Source organism: Meleagris gallopavo, chromosome 30 (assembly GCF_000146605.3).
Source record: "Meleagris gallopavo isolate NT-WF06-2002-E0010 breed Aviagen turkey brand Nicholas breeding stock chromosome 30, Turkey_5.1, whole genome shotgun sequence".
In the NCBI taxonomy this organism is placed as follows: domain Eukaryota; kingdom Metazoa; phylum Chordata; class Aves; order Galliformes; family Phasianidae; genus Meleagris; species Meleagris gallopavo.
Window position 1 is genome coordinate 3327846 of NC_015040.2, and position 21034 is coordinate 3348879.

The 21034-nt window shown below is 47.2% G+C and overlaps 1 protein-coding gene across 1 annotated transcript; it reads left to right on the plus strand.

The window, feature by feature from the left end:
• The first annotated feature begins 6922 nt into the window (after positions 1 to 6922).
• HOMER3 (homer scaffold protein 3) lies at positions 6923 to 20177 on the plus strand. Its single transcript, XM_003213285.4, has 9 exons — positions 6923 to 8080; positions 9626 to 9782; positions 10665 to 10796; positions 11218 to 11325; positions 14682 to 14803; positions 15730 to 15886; positions 17715 to 17825; positions 18189 to 18269; positions 19127 to 20177. The coding sequence occupies exons 1-9, from the start codon at positions 8067 to 8069 to the stop codon at positions 19313 to 19315; spliced, it is 1071 nt and encodes a 356-aa protein (XP_003213333.1). The 5' UTR covers positions 6923 to 8066; the 3' UTR covers positions 19316 to 20177.
• The last annotated feature ends 857 nt before the right edge of the window (positions 20178 to 21034 follow it).

Here is a 21034-nt window from a genome sequence, read left to right on the forward strand (position 1 = left end):
TTTTTCTCCCCCCCCACACCATGAGCTTTAAAGTTTAGACTTAGCTTTTCATTTTTGGTTATTAGAAAGTACATTGTTGGAAGTCTCTGCAACTTTATAAATGAGCTCATGTGTAAGGGAAGCCTCTAGTGATACATATGTTGTACAAGACCCAAAGTGTGAGGCTGGGTGGGTCTGGGCTGTGTTCACAAACTTTTCCAGAAGTTGGGAGTGAAGAGATTTTATTCAGCTGCGGTCACTTTGGCGCTTAGGAAGATGGATCCTGTTTGCCTTTCTGAGTCGGTACACAGCTGATTGAAAACCTCTGCTCCAGTGTTCCTGTAATGAAATAATGCTGTGTGGATGTGGCAGTGGGTTTTGGCATGGAAACAGGAGCTTAGCCTGGTATTTAATTTATGCCCTATTTATAAATCTCAGGCATGTCAGTTGAAGGACCTGACACATTGTTGGGAGTTTCTTGTGTATTAAACTCTTCATGGCTGCTTGAAAGCATACTGGATCTGTCTGATCAACCCCCTCCAATTGTGTGGGTTTGGCATTACAAGGCGAATAAGTGAGATTCTTAGAGGCTTGTTTTCCTCTTGTTGATATTCCTCATGGACTGTGTAGATAAAACAATCAAGCAAGCAGACACACCTTCAAGACACAGAACAGGTAGAGGCGAGGAATCAAAAGTGACAGCAGTGTGAAGCAGGCATAGATGCTTTGAAGTTGGCAGGGAATGTGCTAATCCAGGTTAAAGCAGAAAGTGGCCTTGTTTTCCTGTAACTTTTCCTGTGATGCACAAAGTTACGGTAAAACTTCTGGAAGTGCCAGGAAGGGCATAGCAGACAGGCAGCTTGTGACAGCTAAGGTTCCCAGAGGTAGGGAATGAACCCTGCTTGGAACATCCAGCAGTCATTGTGATTGCAGACCACCAGCTCCCAGGGAAGAATCTCTGAGCTGATGTCATCATCTCAGTCTGCTTGGATCTCAGTCTGTGTAACTGTAGCAGTGTACTAACAAAACTAAGCCACAGATGACATTTCCACCCAAAATTCCGTATTTCCACTTATCTCCTGAGTTAAAATGTCTTCTTACTTGTATGTTGATCACATGGGGATATTAAGTAGCTTTCAGCAGCATTTAGATTCCTCTCAATACAGAAGAGATTAAAAGAGTACCACCTTCAAATGACGTTCTGGCTTGTTCTGTTGGCTTTAGTTAACTTATTTTTGAAGCAGGGATTCTGGGCTTTGTTCCTCCATATTTAATGTTTTCAGTAACATCACATTCTGGTTTTCACAGACTGTCCTTGGACTCTTGTATCAACGCATCAGCACTTCCTCTCTGAAGAGTTTAGTTGTAACTAACACTTGATGAGAGGGAAGTGAATGTAGTTAGATCCCAGCTGAGACTTCAGTAAGCACTTATATTTCTCTGACTCTACTAACTGCATAGACAGACAGAAGCACAAGTACATACAAGTAGCCAAGTAGAAGAACTATTCCTTCTAATTGGATCAGTGTAGTTTTCCCATCTGTCCCATTTATCAAAGAATTCACCTGCTCGTGTGTGTAGTGCCACTGCACTGTGAGCAGCAGTTAGGGCTGGCCCTTGTGCTGGTTGTGCTCCTGGAGCTCTTGCAAGTACGGGTTGAAAATGGCAGCAGAGCTGAATGAGTTGTCTGAGGGAAAGCAGGCATGTGTGCCTGGAAGCCAGATGGGCCCTGCGGCTTCCAGTCAAGAAGCAGAGGTAGAATACATTTTGGAGTTCGTGTCTATGTCCATTTCTTTGGTTCTAATTATTACTGAACGTGTTTTTTTTCTGGAATGTATGAAGAATTGTTTAGTTTCAGTCTAGCTCTGCTGTTTTCTAACTGTATTTGCTCTACAGACTTCCAGCAGTGGTCTGCATGCGTCAAAAGAAAGAACTGCTGATGCTCAGTAGCAGAAGTAATAGTTGTCTCAGGAAAGTGAATGTGTAGGTTGTGTTACAGACACCCAGTTGCAGTGTTCAGCATCCAAGATGCTCTGTAGATAGAGACTGGTTTCTGAGAGAGGGGAAAAAAATAACAAGGATAAGGATATGTATGTCTTTAAATGCCCTTGATCCTCATTCTCTGTGCCTGACCTTGCATGCTTGCTGCTGTTCCCAACAGGAGCATATTCAGCCAGGATTCCTTTGCTGCCCTTTATCTGCAGGCAGGCCAGGAGGCAGCTGCTTTTCATTCCTATGCTAAACCCTGCTGGGTAATCTCTTGGGAGTTGGGGGAGGCCACGGGGAAAGCAGCCCACAGCCAGCTTCCAGCTAACGCTGCCGGAGCTTCACTGCTCAGCCTTCCCTGTGTGGCTGCCAGCAGAGAAGTCTGGCCTCTGCTGGTCCCACCTGGACTCCAGCAGCATCTAAGCATTTCGCCCAAGGTGACCTGATGCAGCGCTGGATGAAAGCAAAAGGCTGTAGTTAAGAGGGCCTGAAAACCTGCCTGGTGGTTGGAGCAAAGGGCTGTGAGCGAGCCTTCCCAAACTTTGTTACTGCAGCAGTTCAGTGTCTACTGATCACGTCCTGCAGGCCAGTACCCAAATCCTAGCAGGCAGTATCCATGCACACCCTCTGCACCCATTGTGAGGAAGCAATAGCTTCCTGTGGAGGTAGTGAGACCCAGTCCCTGACTTGGGAAAAGTTAGATTTTCAAAAAAAAGGCAATGAGAAAGAAATGAGGTTTGATTCTGCAGTCCTGTTACTCCACACTTCCTCAGAAAGCACTGACACGCAGTCATCAGCTATTCAGGCTGCTGAGGGAAGATAAAAGGAAACAAAGACAGACAGCAGTGGAGAAGGAAACTGGTTCTCACGTCCTCTCTATGCTCCAGTTCTGCCTTTTGAAATATCGGGTCCTGGTGGGCTGAAATGCATTCCCTCCCTCAAATTACCCAGCACCACAGTGCATAGTGGGCTTTTTCACATGAGAGTGCTGGCTCTGATCAGCAGCAGGCAGAGCCCTGACGCAGCCAGCACGGCCTCCCAGCTGACTCAGCGTGGTGCTGGGCCGGGCGCCAGAGCTGAGCCACATATCTTTGGTGCTCACATGCTCTCACGTACCCCCTTCTGCTCTGCACGAGCTGGACCCATCCAGGAAAGTTGTCCTTGGAGAGAAAGGACTTTAGGAAAGATTACAGTGAGAACTGCAAAGTTCCCACCACAGCAGCTGGGAAATCCTTACCTAATGCTGTCCGTGGACCTTTACCAGATGACTTGGTTTCTGGGGACTTACATGGCTGTGCATTGAGCTCAGCCACCAGGCAGAGTGCAAAAATATGTTCCTAGGTCTCTGTGCTCTTGCAGGTATCCCGCTGCTATCACAGCCCAGGCCACTCCCTGCCCTTGTACCTGTGCACTGGTGTGCCCATAGTTCACAGAAACAAATGATTCTGCTGATATGGTACTTGGTGGTTCCTCATATGGCATTTTTGTCTCGGTTTTTAGATGAAGGGGGACTACAGACTGCCTGGATGCAGAGCAAGGTATTTAAAATGATCACCCTCTCTGCATCCAAATGCAGAGACTTCTTTGTCTGACAAGTAAATGAATGTCCCTGCAAAGAGAAGCTGCAGTGAGAGAGAGGGGGAACAGCACGTGAACCTCTAGAGGTGCCCTTGGCTGAACCCCATCCAGGAACACCAAGGCAAATGCAGTTAATGAGGACTGAGCTCAGCCTCCTCAGCACATCCCAGCTGCTGCTTTAAAGCAGCATCTGTTCGGGGAATGGTGACTCTAAAAGCTTTCCTTTCCAAAGCACATATAACAAGATTTCTTTCTGGTCATGCAGCAAAGGGGGCAGGTGGGCAGGAGGTAGTAAGGAATTTGGTTAACTAAATAGGCGTGTTTCGGGTGGGTAGACAGGATTGTGAGGCCAGAATTACTAAGGAGAAAAAAATAAAAGATTCTCAGTAGGAAAAATCCCCCAGATTGCACAGGAAAAATGGAGAAAAACAAGGACACAAAGCATCAGCCAAATGCACTGGTGCAGCCAGAAACACCTCCCCACGCCCTGTGTAGAAGCTACTGAGCACAGACATTGCTGGATGCCATAAAAGATCTGAAGCAAAGAGCGTTTAAAGAAAAAAATAATAAAAGCGTTTATTCTTCTCCCTCTGTTCCTTTCAAAGAGGTCTGGCAGGAAGGCTGTGTTTTAGCAGTTGCCCTTAGGGTTGGGAACCCACTGAGGAGAGCGAGCCTGTAACTGTCATATGGGATTTTCCTGAAGAGGTGGTGTTTGCACTGGAAATACTCCCCAAAAGTAAATGCAGCAAAGCATCATTTCTCTGAGAAGACCACGCTGTGTAGGAACCCCACAGGCAGCTGAAATTGGGGTGTGACAAAGAGAAGACAGCACACAGCGGAACACAGGAGCTGCCACAGTGCCTGAAATTCAGGCACAGAGATAAATGTTTTGCTGAACATTTCTTCCAAAGGCTGGCTGTCCCATCCTGCAATACGAACTATTCCTTCAAATGGAGGATGTTGCTTCATAGCATTTTACGCTGTGTGTTGTGGCTGGAGGTGGCAGTGGGGAACATGCTCTGTTCCCAGCTCTGTCTATGCCTTCTGTGGTCTAAACAAAAATATCACTTCACTTTTTGATTTCTATTTGGTTATTAGATCCATCTGCTGGATTGAGAGTATTTATCTAGTGAGGATTAGAGAAAATGCTTTGTAAAATCCTTCCATTAAAGACATTTCAAGCAAAGGAATTAATGGTAACTCTCTGCTGCAGGTGGAGATGTGTGTTGAGACCTCTCTGCAAGATGGTCTGTGTGGAAGAGCTGGACAGACAAGCTCCCTGGTTTCAGAAGCTCTGCTTCACTTGGATGTTGTATGGTGGTGTGGTGGGCCCACGGTGCCTGGGGATGTGCTGCTCCATGTGGCACATGCACTGCAGTGCTGCAGGGGAACAGAGCTGGTGCCAGCCCCTGGTGCTGCCCCTGAACAGCTGTGCTGCAGGCCCGTTTGGAGGGGCCTCCCTTGGGGGTGGCTTATTTCCTTTTCTGTTGCAGGGGAGATTCTCTGGCGCATTCTGTCTGCAGAAGCACTGGATTTCTTCAGAAGATCTTACATAGGAACAGGCTTACAGGCCTATAAAGAGCCTGCATCCAGCCAGGACACTCAAGGACAGTCCGTAAATCTACTGACATATGTGTTCAGATTACACAGAATTGGAGAGGCAGCACTGGTTTTAATCTCATCCAGATTTTGGTACTTTTTCTGCTCAGCATACCCCACAGGTGAAATATGGCACTAGTGCAAGGGAGTGAACAGATGCCATCTGTACCTCTTTGACACATGCCATTGCTTGCAGGGTATTCTCCCCTAGGGTCTTGGCAGCATATTGATGTGTCCCAACATGGTGAGGCCCCTTGCTCAGTGTTGGCCAGCTCAGTTCCTTTGGCTCTCTCAGTCCTTGCTACTCTACTGGGGCCATAAAATAAGAGGACAAATAATGATCTGCTCATTTCAATGGTGAAATAAGCAGCTATTCATTAAGAAATCAATTTGGACACTGTAGTAATGAGAATCAAGGTAGAAATGAGACCAGCATGCATTTTTTTGTATGCTATCTTAATGACCACTGGGTCGAACTCCATTCAGTGAGCAAATCAGCTACGATTGATCCATCCCTTCTGCTCCCATGGCATCCCCAGACACCCGGTGACTTTTTCCAGCCTCTCTAAGGAGAATCAACAAAAGGAGGTAGCTGAGTCTGTACTCAGACAACATCCTGGAGCCAGGTGCTTTGGTGTTGCAAAGAACACGTTAGGAATAGCTGGATTAGTTGTTACAGGGACTCCTAGCTGGGAGGAGGAAAAGAAGAGGCAGATTTAGGGATGTGTGGTGAACCTAGTTTAGGCACTTAAAAGGGGAAAGAGAACTGTAGTGGGAAAGAGAACACGACAGTTTGAATCCTAGGCACTTTCAAGACTATTTTTAAATGCTTTGTAGTGTTTTTGGAGATACGAGGCCAGCAGCTTGGCCAGAAACAAGCTGATCACAGGTGGGTGTTCTTCAGACATTACCTCGCTCACGCTTCTCAGATACAGCTTTCAGCACCTGTGCTTTTCCTGCTCTGAACTTCCTTCAGCAGGTATACCACTGCCCTGCAGCATTCCTTGTGCCCCCACCTTGCAAACCCACTCAGCTGTGCCCAGCTGTGTCAAACCCTGCTGTGGTTCCCTCCTGCTGAGAAAACTTCAGAGAGGGTAAGGTAGAGCCATTCTCACTGTTGCCTTGTTAGATCTGTACCCCTCAATCTGCAGGCTGCACAGGCTGCGTTGTCAGCACCTTCCCAGAGCTCACCTCCCCTATTCTCACACCAGTGTAGTCTCAATTCCTCGCTTTTTCCCCCCCCTTTCAGTTACTGCTCTCTACTCTCTATTTTTCTTGTGCTTCACCATTTAGACCCTAGAAGAGCTTTTGTTGTGTAATGTCTGCTTTAACCTTGTCAAACAAGTATGTGAGTACTGAAAGGAAGGCTTCCACACTTCCATTGCATCCTGTGCAATAAATTATTTTATTAGCTAGATATATCCTGTATCATTTTGCTGGATTTAAAAAAACCATCTTTTTTCCCCCTCCACAAAGAAGGCAAAAAGAGCGTGAACATCTCAGTGCTGTTCCCAAGCAGAGCACAAAGCTCTCCTCGATCATTACCTACAGAGCTTCAGGAACTGCTTCCTCGAAAGCATTGCTCACATGCCAGGCTGCTGCTCTGCTCAGGTGGTTATGAGGAGGCAATAACGTGCTGGTCTCATAATGCTATCTTAAGAATCCATTATTAGGGACATGCAAATTGGCAGCAACTGTTCCTGTTTACAGTGAGGAAAGGGGAGATGTGAAACAGAATTTGGGGAGATTCTGCGTATTTGAATTCTCTCAGAGGGAGATGGATGCTGGAGTTCCCTCCTTGGCACCAAGTAGGAGGTGAAGTCACAGACGTGCCCTGCTGCTGCTGCTGGCAGCTTGCTTTCTGTTGGAAGCAAAGCACATCTGGTGTATCTCTCAGCTTGCTGGTGAAGTCTGTGTGACTGAAAGGGAAAGACCTGTCAGAGACAGCATGAAGTCTTGTTGCTCCAGGGAAGACCATAAGGCAGGAACAAACATATGAGGAGTGTTGAGACAGCAGTGATCACATAACAGCATGAAAGCAGAGCTCCCTTCCCACTGACACCAACATGGTGCAAATTTCAGCATACCTGGTGCATGCCTCCTTGTACCTGAGAGCAGGGAGTGGGCATGCGTGCCTGAGGTCTGTGCTCTGGGTAAGCAAGCAGCCAAGTCAGCCTCGTGCAAGTAGAAAAAGCATAAGCAAACCACTGTGAAGATTCTGATATTCTGATAGACGTTCCAGTGGCATTTTATTTTCCGTTCCTGCTGTTAAGAAGGAAAGTAATACCCAGGTGCTACTACAGCTGCAATCAGAGAAGGAAAATCTCCAGGAGGGTCTGGGAGCTCTGTCAGGGCACGTGGCAGGGGCTGTCAGATCCATTGCTTGGTCTGCAACCCGCTGCACTCAGCAGGATGGTTTCCATTGATTCCGGGAGCAGACGTTGCTGGTGAGCACTGCTGTGCATGTGAGGGGTGAGCTCTGAGCAGGGCTTTCCATCATGGTGTCACTGCAGCCAGTGTCACGTGTGCATGACTGGAAACATCAGAGCCTTCCAGGCTCCTCCGTGGCCCACTCCCAACAGCTGGCTCCTGCTGCCAGTGGGATTTGCTCCAATTACACAGCTCACCCAATTATCTCCCGTGACAGGGAAAGAAAACTTGCTCAGTGATGAGAGATCATTACAAATTACAAGCTCTGTGAGTTTGGGACAAACGAACCCCCTAAGTGCTGCCTGGTTGAACACTCTGTCTGTGTTCTGTGTGATAAATAACAGCTGACTTTTTCCATCGCTAGGAAATGAATCACTGTGGAGGCAAAACCAAAAAGGAGTCTCAATCCAGCTAGGAGACCGAGAAGGAAGCTGCTGGAGGAGAGACGTATACTAACTCCACTGGCCTGTAGCCTGTCTTACACTTACTAACAAATGTCAACAACTAGGTAATGTCCTTCCTTTGTTCTTTCTGACACTGGCCCAGGACTTGGGGGTTAAGGCACAGAAACGTTAATTTTCACCAGCTCTGTAAATTCTGTGTCTTGAAGGATAAGTCAGATCCATGTCAATTATAGTATCTGTTAGTGGAGCCCAGAGAATTTGAGTCTCATTTGGAAAAGAAGCTGAGGCGGAATTAAACCAGACAGAGGGAATGTTCAGAAGTATCTGGTTCAGACCCTTGTGCAGGCTTCTTCTGAATGAGAGAGCTGAGTCAGGACTGTAACCAGTGGACAAAGCTGGAAAAAGGCAGGTCAAAGGGAAAAGTTTATTTCCTTCCTAAGTTTCGTTGATGCATTCAGAAAGCACCAGGTACAGTCAGTCATCTTGTCCTGTTCATTGCCGCTGTGAGAACTTAAAATAGGCTGGAAATAAATTTCTGGATTTCGGGGACTTGCATGTCACAGGATTGCAAACACTATGCTTTGTTTGCAGCTGTTTTACCCAGGCAAGAATTTATGGGATATATCCAACCACATCAGGCTTCACTAAATTGAAGTGTGGAAATGGCCAGTGCCTTGGGTTTTAAACAAAGTAAAATGGAGACTGCAAGTCCTGATGCACCTGGTCTGTTGTGTCATGGAAACATTTCTTCCTGCCTCTTGAAATGCTCAGATTACATCCTGATGCCTGAGATTCAGTTCCTTAGTTCAGCTCAGATATTACGGTTACAAAATCCAGGCAATGCTTGCTTTCATGCAGCAGCTGCACATTGTGTGGTGAAGTGCTTCCTTTAATTCATTCTTAAGCGACTTGCTTTTAATCCTGCAGCATGACCTCTCACTGCAGGATGTGCTTCCCAGGCATGAGTCAAGGGAGGAAGAGCTGTGCTAAGGGGAAGGCACTTGTGTTCACAGCCCAAACCCATCCTCCATCTATTCATCCATCTGTTTTCCCAGAGCTCCAGGTCAGAGAGATCTTCTGAAGGACAAGCAACATAGCAGCCAGAGAATCATATAGCTGGTGAAGTCACCATGAACTGTATGCTCATGTGCCAAGGGATAGTGAAAGAAAACTTCAAATCTGACTAAAAATAATATAACCACTAATTATTAGCTTACCTTTGCCACACCAGCTGTGCTGCTGGACCATCTGGTAAACACGAGATTGTGATGTCCTGTTTGTGTTTCTACCTGCAAGCTGAATGCTGATCCCTGGGTGAATGTGCATGTAAGGCTTGCTGACCTTGGGGTACTGTTGCTGCTATGACTGGGCCGTGGGCTTTAGAAGTGTGTGAAGACAACTGAGCAGGACAGAGAAGATCTAGAGAAGGGTAAAAACTTCTGCCTATAGTTAAACACCCTTGGTGGCTTTGTTACCATGTCCATATGACGACTGTGCTTAGCTCCTACTGTCACATATCTCTAGATTGGAGGCAAATAGCAGAAGTGCCACTGGTGGTGCATAATGCAATGCAAATGCCAGAAAGTCAGTCCACTTCCCCACTGCTCAGCTTCCCCCTGCCCTTACAGCTCTGTTCATTTCTGTTGCAGGGAGCAGCCAATCTTCAGCACCAGAGCCCATGTTTTCCAAATTGACCCTGCTACCAAAAGAAACTGGATCCCTGCCAGCAAACACGCCTTGACTGTCTCCTATTTTTACGATGCCACGCGCAACGTGTACCGGATCATCAGTGTGGGAGGCACCAAGGTAGGGAGCATTTGCTGACAGCATCACAGCTTGAAAGCACGTTTGTCTCCAACTGATGTCTGTTCTGGATGCTTTCTGTGTCACGTTGATTAGTTTCCAGCATGGGGCACTCTGGTGTCTTTACTGCAAGGAATAGAAGATAAAACACTGCCTCCATGCTTGAATGTACTCAGTATTGGACTCTAGGCTCTGTGCTAAAGAGAAGTGTGCTTTCTTCTCTCTCTCTTCTTGGCTCTTTCCTCTCTGAGCATGCAAAAGAGATCTTTCTAAGAGCCTTGATCCTGTGCTAAAACTGACCCACGTAGACAGAAGGAACAAACAGAGGTGCTGCAGTCTGTTCAGTCACTACCCCCAGGACAAGGTTAATTCTCCCTAAACTGCTCCTGATAGAGATTTTTCTGACTTGTTTCTGAAGACCTCCAGTGGCAGAGATTCTGCAGTCTTCTCAAGCAGTTTATCGTGTTGCTACCCTAACCAACAGTGTTCTGTAATAGCTTGTGCTAAGTGCAATTTAAGCCTTTTACTTCTTGTTTTTTTTTTTATTCCTAGTTGCCATGAAAGTGAAGAACATCAGAAAGTTGTTCAGTCCCCAGAGACATTCTGCATCTTTTCTTTTCTTCTAGCAATGGAGGCCCAATGAAGATTGTAACATTCAAGCTTTCTTATTTATTTTTTTCTTACAGTAGACAAAAAGATTCAAACTTGTTTGTGTTTCATAGCTAGACTAGAAACACTTTTGGTAACCAGAACCCTGAATAGCTGGTTAATTAAAAGAGAGCTTCTACCCTGAGTTCCTAGAGTGCTTAGTGATTGTGATGATCCCACACTACACCCTGGGGCAGAATGGAGTTTTCTCTAACTCATTTTTGCCTCTCTCCACAGGCAATCATCAACAGCACTATCACCCCCAACATGACCTTCACAAAGACATCCCAGAAATTTGGACAGTGGGCAGATAGCCGAGCCAACACAGTATATGGATTGGGCTTTGCTTCAGAGCAGCACCTCTCCCAGGTAATATGGCAGATGCTGGTAGAGACCTGATCCCAGTAAGACAAATATCCCTGAAACCCAGAAGGAGAGATCAGACTCAGGAGGAAAAAAATCATTGGGGTCCTGATGTAGTGCTGTTCCCAGTGTGCTAAAACCTAATTCAAGATGCAAAGATATCAGGAAATGGTTTAAAGTAATCCTTGTAGAGTGTCTTGATTGTTACAAAATGAATTTGGACTTAGGGCTCTGTGAGTATTTAGTGCTCTCACAGTTCTGAGTGCTGGAATCATGGGCAGGTAGGGGCTATTTCCTCACTTTTATTATTAATTGAAGTAGAAAGCACATAAAATGAAATAACAAAGGGGGGAGTAACCCAGACATTGATTCTAATTTGTTCTACATTTCAGTTTAGCAGCAGAGTGACTTTTCTGCTCCCTTCTAGTTCGCAGAGAAGTTCCAGGAGGTGAAAGAAGCAGCACGTTTGGCAAGGGAGAAGTCCCAGGATAAAACAGAACTGACCAATCCTGCCCTGAGTATCACATCTCACCAGGTAATGCTTGGGAATGGGCATGGATAAAGCTTACTGCAGAGCAGTGGCTGCTAGGGAAAGTGGTCACCGTGCTGATCTCCTCTAGTAACTTTTGCTTCTGTTTTTTCTGCCCAAAGGCTTTCTTGATAGACACTGAGGTTGGAGGTTCTCTTTCTGATGACACCTGTGACCCTGTGGTCACTCTGCTGAAGTACATGAAGTGGATAAAATGATTTCTGCTTAAGTGGAGTTCTTGGAAGGTTTACATTCCTCCCTCTTTGCCAGTTACACGTTTGTCTTGATAAAACCATGCTGGAGGAGGTCTTGGGTTTTCTGTTAGTGGTGGTGGTAGTGGTTTTTGGCTTTATTTTCTTTAGTTATTGGCTGTCTGTGGACTCAGTGTGACAGTAATAGGCAAGCAACATGGAAGAATGCACACTGCCTGGTTGAAGAAGATAGGAGAAAAGACACATGGCATTTCCAGCCATTTTTGTTCCCTTGCTGGGGCTGCAGGGGAGTTCCTCTCTCAAGTGTCTCTGGTAGCTGATGGTGCCAGTCTCAAAAAGACTAAGTGATTTCTTAGCACTGGTGACTGGGTATTTCTTCCATTTCTGCACTACTTCCACTGTAGAAGAGAAGGAGCTGTGCTATCCATGCAGAAATCACTGCATACCTTCCACCTTGGGGAAATCTTCACTAAGAGATGCAAGCATGACAACCAGTCATTCAATTTCATTCTTCCCCAGACCAGAAAGCTTAAGCCCATCACTTATCATTCTCACATTTGTCACACTTGCAATTGCTGCCTGTCCCTGTATAACTAAATCAATTCCAGCAGCAGGAGCGTGGAGAGGAGAGGGTAAGCTGTGGAGATGTCTACCCATCTTTTTCTCGTGTTGCAGCAGTTTAGCATGGATGGCGAAGTTGCCCTCCCAAGTAGTGCTCTCCAGAGGTGGCTATGTATTTCACTGAGCTCTTGGCAGAAGGAGATGAGCTGTAGGATGGAGGATGCTGCGTTTCTGGGTTGAATACAGATGGAATGGCAGCAGGAGGAGGAGGGAGTGTGAACAGTACCTTGGCCTGCAGGGAAAAGAGGGGGAGGTAGAGGCAGTGGCTCTCAGGAGACTGGAAATGTCATGTGGAATGGAAAAATGGGCAAAACCCACCTAGGTTTTGGCTCCCACTATCTTAGTCCCATCTTAATATGTGGCACATGAGTAAGAGAGTTGAATAGAGCATTCGTAGCAGAACCAAGACAGATTCATGGTCAGCTGCAACTATTAGAGCTTCCCTGGCTGGGAGGCGAGCTGAGAGTGGAGAAACGCTCTGCTATTCTGTTTATATCAGGCTGAGTGCAACAGATGTCACAATAGGATGTGTCCATTTCCCATGCACAGCTATGGCAGAAGGGATGAGGTGATCAGAAGGTGATTTGGCACACGTCTTGGAAGTGGCCTTAAGGCTCAGTTCATTCTTCGTACCTGACTCAGCAGTGCTAAAATGGCCTCAGTGTAAGCCCATGCCCTTCCCATTCAGCATGCCTCATCTCACCATGGGAGAGCTCACACATAGGTATGCACGACCCCTGCCTGCAGCCATCTGGCAGCCAGCACACAGCACATGCAGCGTTTGCTGCCGTGTGAGCATGCAGACCTTGTCCTGCTTCCCCCAGCCTGTACGTACATCATTTCCTACTACTGGTTTTCAGTCTCTGCGTTAATGCAGCTTCAAACATGAGCTTCATCCTTCAATAATTGATTGCTTTTCTGTTTGCAAGTGAGCAGAGAGCAGGTCTGTCTCCTGAAATTAAATCAGGGTTCTCTGATTTTCTGCATTTGCACGAGCTAATTTAGGCTTCAGACTTAAGAGGAAATCCCAGGACAGCAGTTCTCTCCCATCTCTAGTACCTTTTAGGTCAATCCCCATCTTGTTTTAGCATCTCATCACAGAGTAACTGTGGGTACTGCGAATAGCAAAACACTGTGGAGCATCTTCAACTGTTATCAGTTTCAGCTGAACTCACAGGAGCTAACAGACCTGAACAAAAACTTCTGCACCTTGCCTGCCTCGGTTTCTCCACCTATGAAAAGAGCTTTGTGGGGCAAGATGAGGCAGGGTTGTATTTTGCAGGTCTTGCTTCTTGATTGCCCTCTGGAAGGCTTCTTGAAGCTGGTGTTCAATACATCTTGTGGCCCAGTCTGGCTCTATATTTAGATGTCAGATGACTCTGAAGACAGGTGGCTGTCCTTATCACAGACTTTTAAGGGCTACCTATCAACTCCAGTGGGCTCACCAGCCACCTGGTCTCTCACAGCCCTCAACCAAGAATCCCAAAGTCTCATTACTCACAGAGTCTTTTTATAGCTCAGTTTGCCACGTCTGTGCCAAGTTTCTTCCCTGCTATGAGAGGAGGTCATGAAGACAGGGTCTTCTGGAGAGACTGAAAGATATAAAGTCTGCTTTGGATTTTGCATGTTCATCGCTACTCTGCTGTCAGTTTCCTTCAGACTGGGAGGATGAATCCATCTCTTCTAGCTCTGATTTGCACAGGAACAGGGAGGTAGTAGAGACAAGGGTATACTTTAGGAGTATGAGTCTTTTCTTCTGCACCTTTGAAAAGTGAGTGACAGTAGCAGAGTTTCCCTCCCTTGAGCCCCACAATTCCAATGGGACATGATGTCTTAATTCAGTGTACTGAAACGAGTTGCAACTGAACCCAGGTGGCATAGCTAGGTTTGTGTTCAGAGTGTATTAAGTCTTTGCACTGCTCTGAGAACCAGCGAGAAAGTCCTGTTAAGAATTCATTAAAGCCTGAAACAGCCAGCTTGAGCAACTTGGCACGTTGGGCACAGCCATGAGACTCAAATTACAGGCTGTAACATCACTGGCATTTGTCGAGGGAAAACTGAGGGCCAGAGAATTCAGTACCTCAAGTCAGGAGGGAGGAAGAGCTGGTGTGGGCACGCTGTGAGCCCACCTGTTCAGGGTGTCTGTGCACTGGGATCACTGCCCCAACATAGCATGGAGGCAGGGAAAAGGAAGACGTGAGAGCAGAGCAGCTGCTGGAAGAGCTGAGCAGGACAGACACCAGCTTCCCTGTCCAAGAGAAAGCCCTGTGTCTGTATGGTTTCTGAAGTCATAGTTACACCACGATTGATTCTGCTGAGCTATACATAAGGGTCTTTGCCGTGACTTGTCATGAAAATATTGTGCACAGCACTATAGGAGCTGAAATTGAAAGCTAGGGTCTCTCACACAAACACGGGAAATGAGAGCCAGCCCTGTGAACCCAGGTTGTGAATGAGTTTGCAGGAATCCTGTGGCCACAGCATTTTTCTTCACTGCCATGTGATAACCACCTCTTCCTCATCCCTCAGGTACTTCCCAGCCCCATCATCAGCTCTAATGGACCAGGAGAAGATAAACTATTCAGAAGCCAAAGTGCTGATGTTGAGATAAGCACAGAGAAGGAGCGTCTGAAGAAGATGCTTTCAGAAGGGTGAGGCTGCTATGAGTTCCTGGCTTCTAAATTCTCTGTTCTGGCAGGATTTGGAGCATCTTCTGTTCTCCTGGTGCTCATAGAGCTCCTAAATAACCATGTGATCTCAGCTTAAACTGATGAAATCTGATGGGGGTCAAAATGCTGACCTCATAATACTTATTTAGTTAGCCAAAGAATGCTCTAAGATTGCTGTTGCCCGAACCCTCCACTGTAGCAATTTCCTTTCTCCCCTGGTGAAAGTTTTTTTTCAGTTCAGGGGTGAAGTCTGTTATTCATGCAGGATGGGAAGGAGAATGCTTTGAGTCTGGTTCACAGCAGTTATCTACAAATCAGTAGTTTGTGATACCAGAGGATGTTCACACTTTTCCAGCTGGCCTAAGGCTGCATTTGTGTTAATTCCCCTGAGGATTCCAGCAAAGTCCCTGCTGCTTCTGGTCTTTGTTCAAAAGACTCTGGGCTGGATTCTACCCTGCGGCTCCTGCTGAGCTCCCAGCTGAACGCTTAGAATATTTTTAAATTAAAAGCAAGTGTCCTTTGCTGCCTTCTCCCGAGTTGGGTGGTAGGGTTTTACTCAAAGCAAACTCAGATCCAACAGGGATTTAAAAATGGATTCACAATCCTACATTGCCAACCCCCCTGACCATTAATCTCACTGTGTGGTTTCTGCAGTTTCAAGAAAACACACATGACCTCAAAGTTGAATATTATCAGAGGATAAAGGAAAGAGAAGCGGATTCAAGGATTGAAGGATACATTTAAATTTGAGAAGTGAGACGAAAACCAAATAAAAAGCTGAGCAGGGTAGAGAGCTGCCCAGCATTTCCAGGAGCACGATTTCATTGCACATTTGCAATATGAGGGAACAAAACCTTTATAATAAAACTCTCACGCTGTCCTGCATGCTTCCCTATTCTTTTACACAGCTCAGTGAGTGAGGTCCAGTGGGAAGCTGAATTCTTTAGCCTTCAGGACAACAACAGCAAACTCGTGGCTGCTCTCCATGAAGCCAATGCCAATGTGGACCAGTGGAAGAAGCAGCTGGCTGCGTATCAAGAGGAGACGGAAACACTGCGGCAGCGGGTGAGCACAGGAGGGCCCTTGTAGAACAGGTCAGAGGAAACCCCGTTCCAGAGCCAGATGGTGCCCTTGACCCTGTTCTCCCATCAGTTTTCATGGGTGTCAAATTCAGGATGCTGTGTGAGTCTGGCAGGGAAGATGTGTCAAGGAATAAGGTCACGCAACTAGGGACCTCTCACAAGAGCTCCTTTATTCTGCAGAGCAAGCTGGGAGTGTGCTGAGTCCCTGTAGATAAAGGGAGGAAACCAGAACACTAAGTTAGAATACTGGCTTCCCTTCATATTCTCCAAGGTAGTTCCTAGCTGCCAGCACTGCTGAGTAAGGCCTGTTTTCCTCCAGAGCTGGGCATCGGGACAGCCTTTTGGCTGCTGGCAGGAAGGATGAACATTGCTCTATCTGCTATAATTAGCTGGAATCTAAGCTGTAACATCATGAAATGGGGGTTGCACAGTACAAACAAGCACTTGTTCAGTTGGAATAATAGGATCTTTTGACCTACGGAATGTCAGAGAGGTCGCAGATCAACTGAGGAGGCCTGTGTGCATCTGGGCAGGGGAGTGACAGTCACACGGTTGGGTTTCTTGGAAGGGAGGAACTGCAATGTATTCAAGAAAGCATGTTAGGACAGTTGGAATTCCGCTGGGAAAGGACTCTGGAGCCCTGGAGAAGGAAGCATAAAGGCATTTCACTTCTAGATTGTGCATTCAAAAGACAGCAGGGCTTTATAGCAATTAACAGCTGTTCCCACTTGATGGCTGTTGTGTGGCCAGTAAACAGCCATCCCTCAGGATTCACTGCCTTTTCCTAATTCTCAGCAGAGAAGTCAGACAGAAAAAGAGTTGTACAGAGCAAATTTTCTCTTCTGCAACAGGAGCCTGCCTTAAGTATAACTGAGATCTTGGCTGTGCCTACACGTATGTGCATTTTTCAGGGCTGGTGGCATGAGCTTCCATTTCCTTGCCATCGCTCTGTGAATTCTCAGCTGTTTGGTGGCTGTTCTCATAGCCAGGAGACAGGAGTTAGGCTTTCATGAGTGAGGGACAGCCAGCGGGGACTTTGTAGAATCACAGAATAAACAAACTCATTGAAACATCCAGACAGTTGTCTCTAAACCAGGACGTTTTGGGACCAGAGCTGGTTGATTCTGGCTGTAACTATGTGAGCCTCGCTGCTCATGGCCACGGTTACATGAATCTTAGTGCAGGCTGCCCTTGTTTGTGGGAAAGTATTTGGATTCAAGTGTGTCCATGTGAGAGTACTCAGTGCTGGAGCTGCACTTGCAAAGCTCAGCACAGGCCCTTTGAGAGCTCAGGCCTCATCAGCAGCTGCTGCAGACTTTCTGACTGGCCTTTAAAAATGAATCCTTTTCATGAATAATTTAAGCCACTGGGCTGAATTTTTTGGGAATGGGAAGCACACTTGGACAAACCCTTCCTGCTGGCTCTGCTCTGACTAAACTGCAGTCACTCCCTTGCCTGTAGCAGTATCAATCTGGGGATGTAAATGGTGCTGGATCTGGCCACTGCTATGAAGCATGGGCTCGTGTGCTTGATGTCAGCCAGTCAGAATTTGCTGTAAGTGCAAGACTGCAGGAGAAAGCAGAGACAGAGACTCTAAAAGGGATTTTGCTGCAGTGTGTGTTTCTGTATGATCTACGCAGAGCAGAAGGAGGGAAATTTTTTTCCCAACAGCCACAGGAGATGAGCTGTTACCCTGTTGCAAGCTCAGTTGTGTTTGCAAGAGTTCCAGAACATGACAGAAAATGCCTATTAGTAATAAGATGTAGGGACATTCCTGTGTCTCTAAGTATATCTCCTTTTCTTCTGTGTAGGTAGCAGAACTGGAGTCACAGGGGGCTCATGACTCCTCCAGTGAGAACAACAAGGAAGAGCTGAGCCAAACCCTGGAAGAACTGGAACTGCTGATCAAGGCTAAAGATGAGGTAATATCCCCATGAAGCAGAGGAAATCTGAATTCTGCTGAATCCGGGTGGCCTGTCAATCACCAGCACCCTGTCTGTCATTCATAGCTTCTCTGAGATCAGATACTTCATGCTGTTGAACACAATGCTATGTAAGCCAGGAGCCTTCATAAGCCAGCACAGGACAGGGGCTTATAGAGAGGCAATAGGTACAATGAAATGGAAATTTGAAAAAGAGCATTAAGGAAGCCAAACTTTTGAGCTGTGTATGGTTATATGATCTTTGGAGCAAGGGAAGGAGCTTTTGTTGAGATCTGTGGTGGGAGCTGGCCCTACTGGGACAAAGGTGGATCTGGTGTGATGCTCTTCCCCCTTGTGTTTTAGGAGATTCAGATGCTGAAAAGCCAAAAATGCAGCCGATGGGAAGCAGAGGGCGAGCGTGAAGAGACACTACAGAAGCTCCAGGTAATGATGGCAGATCTGGGACACCTCTGCACTTGGAGGAGAGAGACCACTTCTCCTTTGAGCTTAAGAGTAAATGTCTTAGTGCTGCCAAACTTAACGCTGCCTCTGGATGATGGGGACTGGTCCATGTCTATGTCTGTCTTCCTCCACCCAATTTGTGTCCCTCAGAGATGCTAGACAGGATGCCATCAGCGGGCAGTGACAAACCCAACCTGCACTTGCTCTCCTCTACCTCTTGCTGTAGACCTTGCGTGGGACACAAGTGGGATGGTGGTATCCTGTGACCTGTCCATCTCTCTGAAGTCTTGCTCAGCCTGCTGGATGGCCAGCAATGGCTGAGGGAAAAGAGTTATGGCTCAATCTGGCTGGCAAGAGGGATGCAAGCTGCTCTGCACCTCAGGGCAGGGACACAGATGGAAGCACGATATGTGCAGTCTCTGGGGACACTGCCTGCATTTGCTTATCTGAGTTACTGAAGAAGGAGGGGATCTGTCACAAGGCTCAGCCCTGTACCCAGGCAGTGCTTTTCATGCCAGGATAGTATTTCTAAACATCAAATGCCATCAGTCTTGAAGATCAGTTTGTGAGAAATCCACATTAATAGCACCAGTTCAAACTGCATGCAGATGACTGGGTCTGGGGACACATGTTCATGTGTATTTGCATGCTGGCATGCTGTGGCTTCGTGTAGGGAGGGCCCCTGTGAGAGAGCTGATGCAAACCTGCAATGTCTGGGTGTGGGCAGCTTTGTGCTGGGGTGCTGATGGAACTGTTTGGTGGAGATAAGTGTGGTGATCTGTGAGCAGCACGTATCAATGCTGGGGCAGCCACCTCACTGCAGTTGTGTCCTTCGGCAGGAGCTGGAGGCACGCAACGCAGAGCTGGAGCGCCGCCTTCACCTGGCCGAGCAGACGCTGGCGGAGACCCTGTCTGAGAGGGAGAAGATCCAGAATGAGGTCACCAAGGTGGCAGAGATAATGGACGTGAAGATTTTTGAGCTCAGTGAGATCCGGCAAGGACTAGCTAAGCTGGTGGAGAGCAACTGAGCAGCAGCATGCTCAAAGGAGACACCTCCGGAGGAGGGGAGCCTGACCTGGGACTGGTTGCTAACAGCAATTTTGATCACAGAACAGCCTTGAGGTCTGTTAGGGCAGGATATGCCAACATACCAGCAGCTGCCTGGACAGTGTGGTGACCAGCTGCAGCCATTTACTGCCCACTGAACAACGAGCTGGAGAGCAGAGAGGGGCCTGAGCTCCTGTATCCTCCACAGGAAGCATCTACAAGTCACAGCCAGGCCTCTCTGGACCCTGTCGTGGCTGCGGCGCAGTCCAGAGACAGCAGCCGTCCCTCTGCTGCCTTCCCAGCCTCCCTGCTGCCACACTGTGTCTCCATTTTTACAATTTTCTAGGGGAAGGGGCTGAGCAGCCTTTGCATTTTTTTCAGTAGTTTTTTAGGGAACCACTTGCCTTTTGCAAAATAAGCTGCTTATTTCCCAACTTAGGGAGGGAAAAGAGGTATCAGCACTTTGAGGACATCACTAGCTCCTTTTCCAGCCCTAACTACATCGTGTCTTTCTAACAGGATGCAACAACACTGGTTGCTGTCAGGAGCTTACAGAGCAAGCAGAGTCCCCAGTGCAGAGCAGGGTGCTTGTCTGCCCAAGTGCTGTTCAGTTCCAGCCTCTAGAGGAAAAAGAACTGCAGAAAAAGCTCTTATTAGTTTAACGCAGTGGGATTTAATGAATTCTTAAAACTTCTTTAAGCTGAGAGCAAAGGCCTGGTTGGGAAAGGGGCATTTGAGAAATGGGACGTGCCCGAGGGGATGGCCAACCAACTGCTAGATTGGCATCTCTCCTGGCCTCTGAGGGCTGTAGTTAATTGAAATTAAATGGAGCAAATCACTGTTGCTCTTGTTTGGTTTTTTTTTACTCTCTCTCTTATGGGGAAACAGTCCACAGAGATGTCCTGCTCTGTGTCAGATGAGCAGTGTTCCTTTTGAAGGGTACAGGTCCCAGCTTGCCATGCTTAGCCAGATTCAATGAGAACAGGAGGCATTTGGAGCATGCTGGGACCAGTGCCCTGGAGGGCCTGTGGGAAGTCTGTGGGTTACTGTAGATGTTGTCTAGTTGTAAGAATCGAGCAAGGCCTGAGGGAGACGCTGCAGAAACCTGGAAAGTCATGTCTCCCTCATGGTGCCCTTTGAGTCCCCGTAGTTACTTAGGAGCATGCATAGCCCTGTGCTGAATGACAAAGCATTGTCTGTGTAGAAGTAGATAGTAACCTTACAGGAGTGCTGATTTGGATTTTGTGGTTGTTTTTTGCCCTCTTTGCTGCTACAGATTAGGCAAAGACAGCAGTAATCCTGGGAATGTTTCCCAGGTCTGCAGAAACTGTAATTACTTAGCAAGCGCCGGCTGCCATGTAATGCCTTCTCTGCATCCAGACAATCCTGGGCAGACCAGCATCAAGGCAGTGCAGTGCAGTTCCTCAGGGCCTCCCTCTCCTTTCACTCACCTGGTGACCAAGAGAGGAACCCACATCTTCTGCACGCTGCCTGCAAGTCGGGACAGGACTAGGTCTGGCACCTTGGGAATCTGCTGGAGTGGAGAATTGCTGGTGACTGTGCTGGATTGTGTCTAGGCAAAGCCCATCCCTTGCACAGGGATGATGAGGAAACACTGAAATTTCCAGACCTGTGTAGCCAGGGAGGGGCTGTTCTGTTTGGAGGTTTTCAGGTTAGTTTTCTTGTTTTTTTTTTCCCCC